The following is an 8,150-nucleotide window of genomic DNA, read 5'->3' on the forward strand; positions in this document are numbered from 1 at the left end:
GGATTGCTGGCACAATACTTCAGCATTTTTTCACTACTTAGGTTGATGCAGTTTTTCTGTCATCTTCCTTTCCTCAGATTACGACACAAAAACAGACGAATACATCACCTAAACTGGGCTGAGCCTCATAACTAGAGAACACACTTCAAAGTCTGAACCCATCAGCAGATGAGCCAAGATGATTCATGTTGCTGTCGCTGTTCTCAGCCTTCTCCCTCTTGGGTGCTCAGCTCCTGTGACAAGCTGTGAGAATTGTAGCGGTAGACTACTGTTCCCATAAGGCTGTGTGTGTGGGGAGCTTCCGGGGTTACGAGAAAAGTTGGAAAACATCACCCGAACACGCTGCGTCCAGTGTCATCATTTATACGTGGTGTCAGAAGTGCGAACGGCGGTCTCCACAGTTTTTTTTCCCCCCCCCCGAGTACAGTACGGTGCAGTTAACTTCGAGAGAAGTTTTCGCATCCGTAACCCGAACAAGACCGGCATGCAGGTGAAGCGCAGCCGAGGCTGTGACCGGCGCTAGCAACAGGGCGCGGTCGAGCACGAGCCTCACATGTCGGAGGGAGGAGACGAGGTCGGAAAGCTTGGATTCTGAACGCGAGGAAGCCAGGGATCCACACGTCACGATGGCGACCACGGTACAAATAACACCCCCAGAAACATTTGACTTTTCTCATCCTGCCGAATGGCCAAAGTGGATCAGAAGGTTCGAAAGATTTCGCATTGCAACCGCTCTTGATAACAAATCAGACGAGTATCAAGTTAACGCACTCCTGTATGCTATGGGAGACGCTGCTGCTGATGTTTTGGCAGTTTTACCACTGTGCGATGCAGATAAAAAGAAATATGCTACTGTCAAAGAGGCATTTGACAAACATTACGTAGGAAAACACAACGTAATTTTTGAAAGAGCACAGTTTAACTCCAGACGGCAACAGGATGGGGAAAGTACAGAGTCGTTCATCACTGCTGTGCACAACCTTGCAGAAAACTGTGCATTTGGAGCACTCAAAGACAAATTCATAAGGGAGCTGCTGCAAATGGACTCAGAGTTGACTCTTGCTAAAGCCATTGAGAAAGTTAGGCAGAGCGAAACGGTAAAGAAACAACAATCAATACTTCACAGCAGCGCGGCAGTGGAGAAAACACTGAACATGGACACAATACGGACAAATACAACACGCGGGAAAACGCAGACGTGGCAGAAGAAAGAACAAAACCCAATCAAGCAAAGCGTAAAGGAATGTGGTCGCAAGAACAAACACTCATGGACAGAATGTCCAGCCAAAGAGGTACAGTGTCGAAAATGTCAGAAAAAAGGGCACTTTGCTGCGGTCTGTCGCAGTAGCGAAGCTACAGCTCTACGCAAAGTGACAGAAAATCAGAAAGATACAGACAGCGAGGATTGTGTGTTCTTGGGTGAAGTAGAGACTGGGAGGTCACAGCCCTGGGTGCAAAAGGTCAAGTTAAATGAGGAAAATGTATATTTTAAACTTGACACAGGGGCGGATGTTACATTTATTCCAGAGGGTTTGTACAGTCCAGACAGGGATGGTAAGCTGCAGAGACCCAGAAAGAAGTTACTAGGGCCGGGCAGTAACCCACTCAATGTTAAAGGCTGCTTCGAGGCACAGCTAGCAGTGAAAGGGCGCAGTGTTTCTGAAGACGTCTACCTTGTGTCAGGTCTAGTACAGCCACTGCTAAGCAGGCCAGCGTGTGAGGCTCTGGGTCTTGTGTACAGAGTAAGCACAGTAACGGAATCGGTGACAGATTTCAGGGCAGCATACCCAGACGTTTTTAAAGATTTCGGCGTGCTGAGGGAGCCTTATCACATTGAGATAGAGCAAGGAGCTGTACCAATAGCCCTATCTGCCCCAAGACGCGTTCCTCTTCCCCTCAGAGATGCAGTGAGAAATGAACTGCACAGAATGGAAGAAATGGGTGTTATCTCCAAAGTCACTGAGCCTACAGAGTGGTGTTCTGGCATGGTAGTGGTCCCCAGACCAGCAGGAAAGCCCCCCAGAATATGTGTGGACCTCACACCCCCCTGAACACAGTAGTCAAAAGAGAAAGACACATCCTCCCAGCAGTAGATCAAACACTAGCGATGATGAAAGATGCTAAAGTGTTCACAAAGCTCGACGCCTGGTCTGGATTCTGGCAAATTCCACTCACGCCAGAGTCAAGGCCACTCACTACCTTCATCACGCCTTTTGGAAGGTTTCAGTTCAACCGCCTTCCTTTTGGCATTGCATCGGCGCCGGAACATTTCCAAAGGCGAATGTTACAGATGCTGGAAGATTTTGAAGGGGTGATTTGTCACGCCAATGATGTGCTTGTATATGGCAGAGACAGGCAGGAGCACGACCAGAGGTTGCACTGTGTGCTCCAAATGTTTCAGAAGGAGGGTCTCGCTCTGAATGAGAAGTGTGAGTTTGCTAAAAGTCAAATAATCTTTGTGGGACGCAAAGTGTCAGCAAAAGGCATTGAGGCTGATCCCAACAAGATAACAGCAATCCAGCAGCTGCCGCAGCCTCAGAGTGTGGAAGATGTGCGCCGTCTCATGGGCATGGCCAACTATCTTGCGAAGTTTATGCCACAACTAGCCACAATCATCACACCATTAAAGGAACTGCTAAAAGACAGAAACGAGTGGATATGGGCGGAGCCACAGGAAACAGCATTTAGGAGACTAAAAGGGATATTAAGCTCTCCAGAAGTGCTCACTCAGTACTCCAACTCAGCAGATACACGAGTCGCTGCAGATGCATCGCCATACGGTATCGGGGCTGTTCTCACTCAGAAACAGTCTGACAACTCCTGGCGACCGGTCACATATATCTCAAGAGGTCTCACAGACACAGAGAAACGCTACGCGCAGATAGAAAAGGAGGCGCTCGCTGTAACGTGGGCGTGTGAACGACTGTCATCTTACCTCATGGGCTTACAGTTCACTCTAATCACAGATCACAAATTCCTGGTCCCTCTTCTGAGCACAAGAGGCCTGGACGACCTGCCTCCACGCATCCTGAGATTCCGCCTCAGGCTGCTGCGCTTTACTTTCACCATTGTCCATGTTCCAGGGAAGAACCTCGTCACTGCTGATGCTCTCTCACGAGCACCGCTGGCGGGGCCTCCTTCTGCTGGGGATCTTCAGCTGGAAAAAGAGGTGGAGGTTTTCGTGGACGGTGTAGTTTCCCATCTCCCAGCAACAGATAAAAGGCTGGAGGAGATTAAGTTGGCGCAGGAAATGGATGACCTGTGTAGAAGGGTGGTGAATCAATGTGCGACAGGCTGGCCAGAAAAAGGTAAACTAGATCCAGAGTTAAAGGGGTACTGGGAATACAGAATGGACTTCAATCTAGTCCATGGTCTTCTCATGAAAGGGGAGAGACTTGTGATACCACCTCAAATGAGAGCGGAGGTTTTGTCACGTTTTGCATGAAGGCCACCAGGGCGTTTCAAAATGCAGGGCCAGAGCAAAAGAGTCGGTGTGGTGTCCGGGCATCTGAACCCAAATACGTCAAATGGTAGACAGGTGCGAAACATGTGTTAAGATTCAAGAATTGAGAAAGGGTACAAGAGGTGATCGAAAAATAACCACACTGGTCCGGCCGGGTGAAGTCAAACGAAGATTTTAATTCACATGTGGGAAGATCACTGAACACAGCAATTGATCTTCAACTTACTAAAGCACAAACAATTATTTTATAACATCAGGGTTTGTTTACTGACGCCCCTTCATGCGTCACAGATACATTTTATACATAGATCAGATCAACATCATCATGACTTTTCACCTAGAAAATCATCTTCTATTTTCATGGCTAGCCCTTCCTGTCTACCTTTCAGTTCTTGTCTTGTTCCTCTTTCTTGCCGAGACACCAAGAAACGGTTCCTCTTTTACCAAGACAATTTTGCAGTTACAGCCAAACATAACTAACCTCTCCTCTAAATAAATCTAATTTAAAGTGTGTGTGTGTGTGTGTGTGTGTTGACCTCACATGCTCTTTGTGTCACCTCTTCACCTACTGTCTGTGTCTCGTCCTCAAATGCTCTTTCTCAATTCACCTGTTGCACTTCTGACCTTTTACCAGACCAGAAGCTCACTGAGACTATGTGTATGTCTTCTACTAAATAAATGTTTTAACCAAGAACCTCTACTTAAACCTTAATATAAGAATATGAACATATAAAAGATAATAAAATAAACTGATATAAGTGTTTTGTAAGCATGTATTGCAATTCCTTCTATGTTCTAGTTTTCCCTCAGCATGTATCACCTGAACAGTCACGTCAGTGAGGCTTACGACCTTTAAAGAACCTGAACATCAACTCAAATAAGCACAGATATGCAATATGTATAAAATAATTATAACTGCCCCTGAAATACAAAGTTAGCATCATCATAAACATCTTAAGGCCATCTTAAAGCTATCTATTACATTGTTAAAGCAATGATCATACTGCAGATTATATTATGCTGGTAAAATACTTTTGTTCATCCCCACAATTCCCCCTTACGACCTCTGGCACACCAGAGGTCGATACACAGGTTGTTGTTCACTCCTCAGTCCACTCGGCTACCTCCAGATCCATCATCGGCATCATGGACATAGGGGCCACCGCCCCAGGGTCCACTGCCTTTGCGTCCGGGACCTCTCCGTTCCCCGTGGGTCTCTCACAAGTGACCTGTTTTGTAAAGCTGGACACAAGAGCCTTCAACTCATTAAAATATTCTGCATGAGACCTGTTGCTTGTCCTGGGCTGCTCCACCGGGACCACTGTCCAGGGTGCTGGAAACTGTCTCCCAGTCAGCAGCTCATAAGGGGTGAAACCTGTGGATTGGTTAACAGAACATCTTATGGTCATCAAAGCAATGGGCAGGGCTACGACCCAATTTAGCCCTGTCTGCGCACAAATTTTAGCCAACTTGTTTTTCAAATTTAGGTTCATCCTCTCTACCTTTCCTTGAAATTGAGGATGATAGACCGTCCCGAACTTATGTTGCACTCCCAACATCCTCTCTACCTCTTGCAAATCTTTATTCTTGAAGTGAGTACCATTGTCTGATCTAATTCTCTTGGGAAACCCATGCCTTGGAATGTAATGATTGATTAAGCACTTAATCACACTTTTCGCATCTTCACATTTGGTCGCCCATGCTTCGGGCCATCCAGTCAGAACATCCACACACACCAACAAATACCTCACCCCACCTGGGCCTGTATCAATCATGTCGGTATAATCAATCACGACCTCTTCTCCTGGCCTTTCTGGCATGAGAAACTTACCAGCTTCAGGTTTTACTGCTGGCTTTGGGTTGTGTGCCCCACAAATTAGGCACGTTCTGGCCTTTTCCAGTATCATCCTTCTCAAATCAGGATGCCACCATCGGCACAAATTTCTCTCCATCTGTTTCACTCCCACGTGACCAAGCCCGTGAGCCTCATTCACCTTTTGTTCCGCCATTTTGGCCGTTAAAGCGGGACGCCCATCTGGCCCCCTCCACAAACCGCCATCTTGCCAGGCTCCTTTGTTTTCCCACACCCCCTTTTCCTCTGGGGATGTCTCCTCCTGAGCCTGTCTAACTTCTTCCATGCTGTTAGTGCTAACCTCCTCTTCTGGGGTTACCTGCACCAGTTGTCTCTGTCCTTTGTAGCCCGCTGCTTCCTTTGCGGCTTCGTCAGCTTTCTGATTTCCTCTTGCCACCATACTGTCTGCTTGTGAGTGGCCTTTGCATTTTATAATACTTACCTCGTCTGGGTCCTCCAGGGCCTTTTCCAGTTCCTCCATTTCCTTTTTGTGACAGATGGGTGCATTAGTGGCCGTCCTGAACCCGGCTCTCTTCCACTGAGCCAGTTCCACATGAGCTGCTCCAAACGCATATGCTGAGTCAGTGTAGATGTTCACTCTCATATTTTTAGCCAACCTCAGGGCTCGAGTTAGGGCTATCACTTCAGCTCTCTGGGCCGACTGTTGTCCCTCAATTTTTCCTGCTTCTTTCACCTGAAACTCAGTTCCTACTCTACAGACTACTGCATAGCCCGCTTTCAATCCTTCTTCATCTCTGTGGCAGCATCCATCTGTGAACCAATCCTCAGCTCCGTATATGGGCTCTGCCTTCAGGTCTTCCCTGATTTTTCCTTCAAGCTGGGCTTTCTTAATACAGTCATGTGGTTCTCCTGACCCCATTAGGTCTGCCATATTTATTCCTTCATGTGTGAATATCAAATTTGGCGCCTCTAAAATTTTGCTCAACCTTTGTTGCGTCAGTGGAGTCATTGTGAATACCTGTGAGTTCACATAGGCCACTACACTGTGTGTGGTGAGCACTTTCAGTGGGTGTTCCCTCACTATATGTGCTGTTTTCTGAATTATCTTTGCTACTCCTGCTGCGTGTTGTGTGCATGTGGGATGCCTTGCTTCTGTTGAATTTAATCTTATGCTGACATACATAAGTACATCCCTACCTCCCCCTTTTTTCTGAAACAACACACCATTCACAACTCCCTTTGTTTCTGAAACATCAAGATAAAATGCCTCATCATAGTTAGGTGTGGCCAGATCTGTGGCTCTTGACAAATCCTGTTTTAGCGAAATGAACGCTGTCTCTGTGTCCGGCGTCCAAGGCAATTCAGCCTTCAGATTTCGAACACCAACTTTCTTGATCAGGTCCCTTAAAGGGGCCGTTTTACCCGCATAGTTCGGAATGAACTGCCTGCTGTAACCTGTCAAGCCAAGAAAGGAAAGCAACTCCTTCACAGTTCTTGGTTTTGGATGTGTCAGAATTTGGTCTCTGTGTGTGTTCATTAACCCCACTGATCTGTGTGCGATCACCCGGCCCAGGAATGTTACCTCTGGCCGGACCAACTGCAGTTTTTCTTTGCTCACTTTGAAGCCACACTCCGCCAATCTGTTCAACACCACGAGCGATGCTGCCGTACAGGCCGCTGCTGACGGGGCTGCAATAAGAAGATCATCAACATACTGTATTAATGTACAGCCCCCTGGCAGTTGACATGGGGACAATGCCTCTTTCAACACCTGATTAAAAATTCCTGGTGAGAGTGCAAAGCCTTGTGGTAGGCGTGTGTACCTAAATTTGCGGCCTCTGTATGTGAATGAGAAAATGTCTCTGAGTGACTCGTGCAGTGGGAGACAAAAGAATGCATTCGCTAGGTCAATACATGTGAACCACTTTTGGTCTTCAGTTTTGTGCTTCTATTATGGTCTGTTAAATGGTATGTCAGACTTCAGCTGGAACAGGACAGGCGAACAGTTAGCTAGACCTACATCTGTGGGCCCTGCGGACCACAAAGTACCAGGCAATTTTGAGAGCTCCGCTACTGCATCAGGATGATCCATTCTTTCCCTGCCATGTATTCTGGAGATTTCTTTATGTTCTAAGATCACTGCATCGTTGGACAAACAAGTTATGCGATATATTTTACATTTTGGTGCATACCAGACATTTGGAATTTGGGTGCTTTGCCAGCATGCGTTGTCCAGCGCCCGCTTGACCATTGGTCCCAGATCTCTTGGCCCATGACCCTCGTGGACCGCCAATGTAATGTGAGGGGCTGAATCCTCTCCCACATTGTACCAAGGCAGTTGTTCATCAGTAAATTTCACAGCCGCGGCCACACCTTCTGGTCCAACATAAATGTTATGTGTTTGCACATTCCACGTCTGTCCCTCAAGATCAGACTGGAACTGTTCCCGATAGATATCGTTATCTTCCCTATCATAAAAGAGTGTAACGTGGAAAGGATCTCGCGGAGGGGAGTAGACGGCCAGGCTCATTATCCAGGGTTTCCATAGCTGATAATGTCTCAGAATGCCTTCTTCCACCAGCCTCCCCCAGTAGATTTCGGCAGTGGGTTGTTCAGAGTTCTGGACTAGATATTGAGTCTTTGAAGGTGATCCCAGACACGGGAATTCTTTTCCTCCAGGCAGAGTAACAATCAGTCCATCTGGTGAGCACATGATTGTGGCTCCCAGTTTCACAAGCAGGTCCCTGCCCATGAGATTTGCAGGCACCTGTGAGGACACCACATATTGGTGTTTCAAAGTCTGTTTTCCCAGCTTTGTCAATGCTGGATCCGTCAATGGCAGTGTCATTGGAATCCCGGAAAAGCCTACCACAT

At 47.2% G+C, this 8,150-nt stretch overlaps 1 protein-coding gene across 1 annotated transcript; it reads right to left on the reverse strand.

The window, feature by feature from the left end:
• Window positions 1-4,563: 4,563 nt before the first annotated feature.
• Window positions 4,564-7,761, reverse strand: LOC147327940 (uncharacterized). The gene is made up of 3 exons (XM_086297415.1): window positions 5,032-7,761; window positions 4,920-4,965; window positions 4,564-4,838 (listed from the first exon to the last, which is right to left on the reverse strand). Exons 1-3 carry the CDS (start codon window positions 6,811-6,813, stop codon window positions 4,564-4,566), a joined length of 2,103 nt encoding a protein of 700 aa, XP_086153541.1. The 5' UTR covers window positions 6,814-7,761.
• Between the last annotated feature and the right edge of the window lie 389 nt (window positions 7,762-8,150).

The sequence above is a fragment of the Aulonocara sp. 'chitande type north' Nkhata Bay genome, linkage group LG6, assembly GCF_057382095.1.
Source record: "Aulonocara sp. 'chitande type north' Nkhata Bay isolate Kocher_YH1m ecotype deep benthic linkage group LG6, A_spYH_male_GT1.1, whole genome shotgun sequence".
Lineage (NCBI taxonomy): Eukaryota > Metazoa > Chordata > Actinopteri > Cichliformes > Cichlidae > Aulonocara > Aulonocara sp. 'chitande type north' Nkhata Bay.

Excerpts from the sequence above, each read along its gene's own strand:
- LOC147327940 (XM_086297415.1), bottom strand. The coding sequence starts at position 6,813 with ATGAACACACACAGAGACCAAATTCTGACACATCCAAAACCAAGAACT. Across the intron at positions 4,966-5,031 it reads AGAATAAAGATTTGCAAGAG|GTAGAGAGGATGAACCTAAA; the intron begins GTAGAGAGGATG and ends TTTCAAGGAAAG. Across the intron at positions 4,839-4,919 it reads AAACAAGTTGGCTAAAATTT|GTTTCACCCCTTATGAGCTG; the intron begins GTGCGCAGACAG and ends ACCAATCCACAG.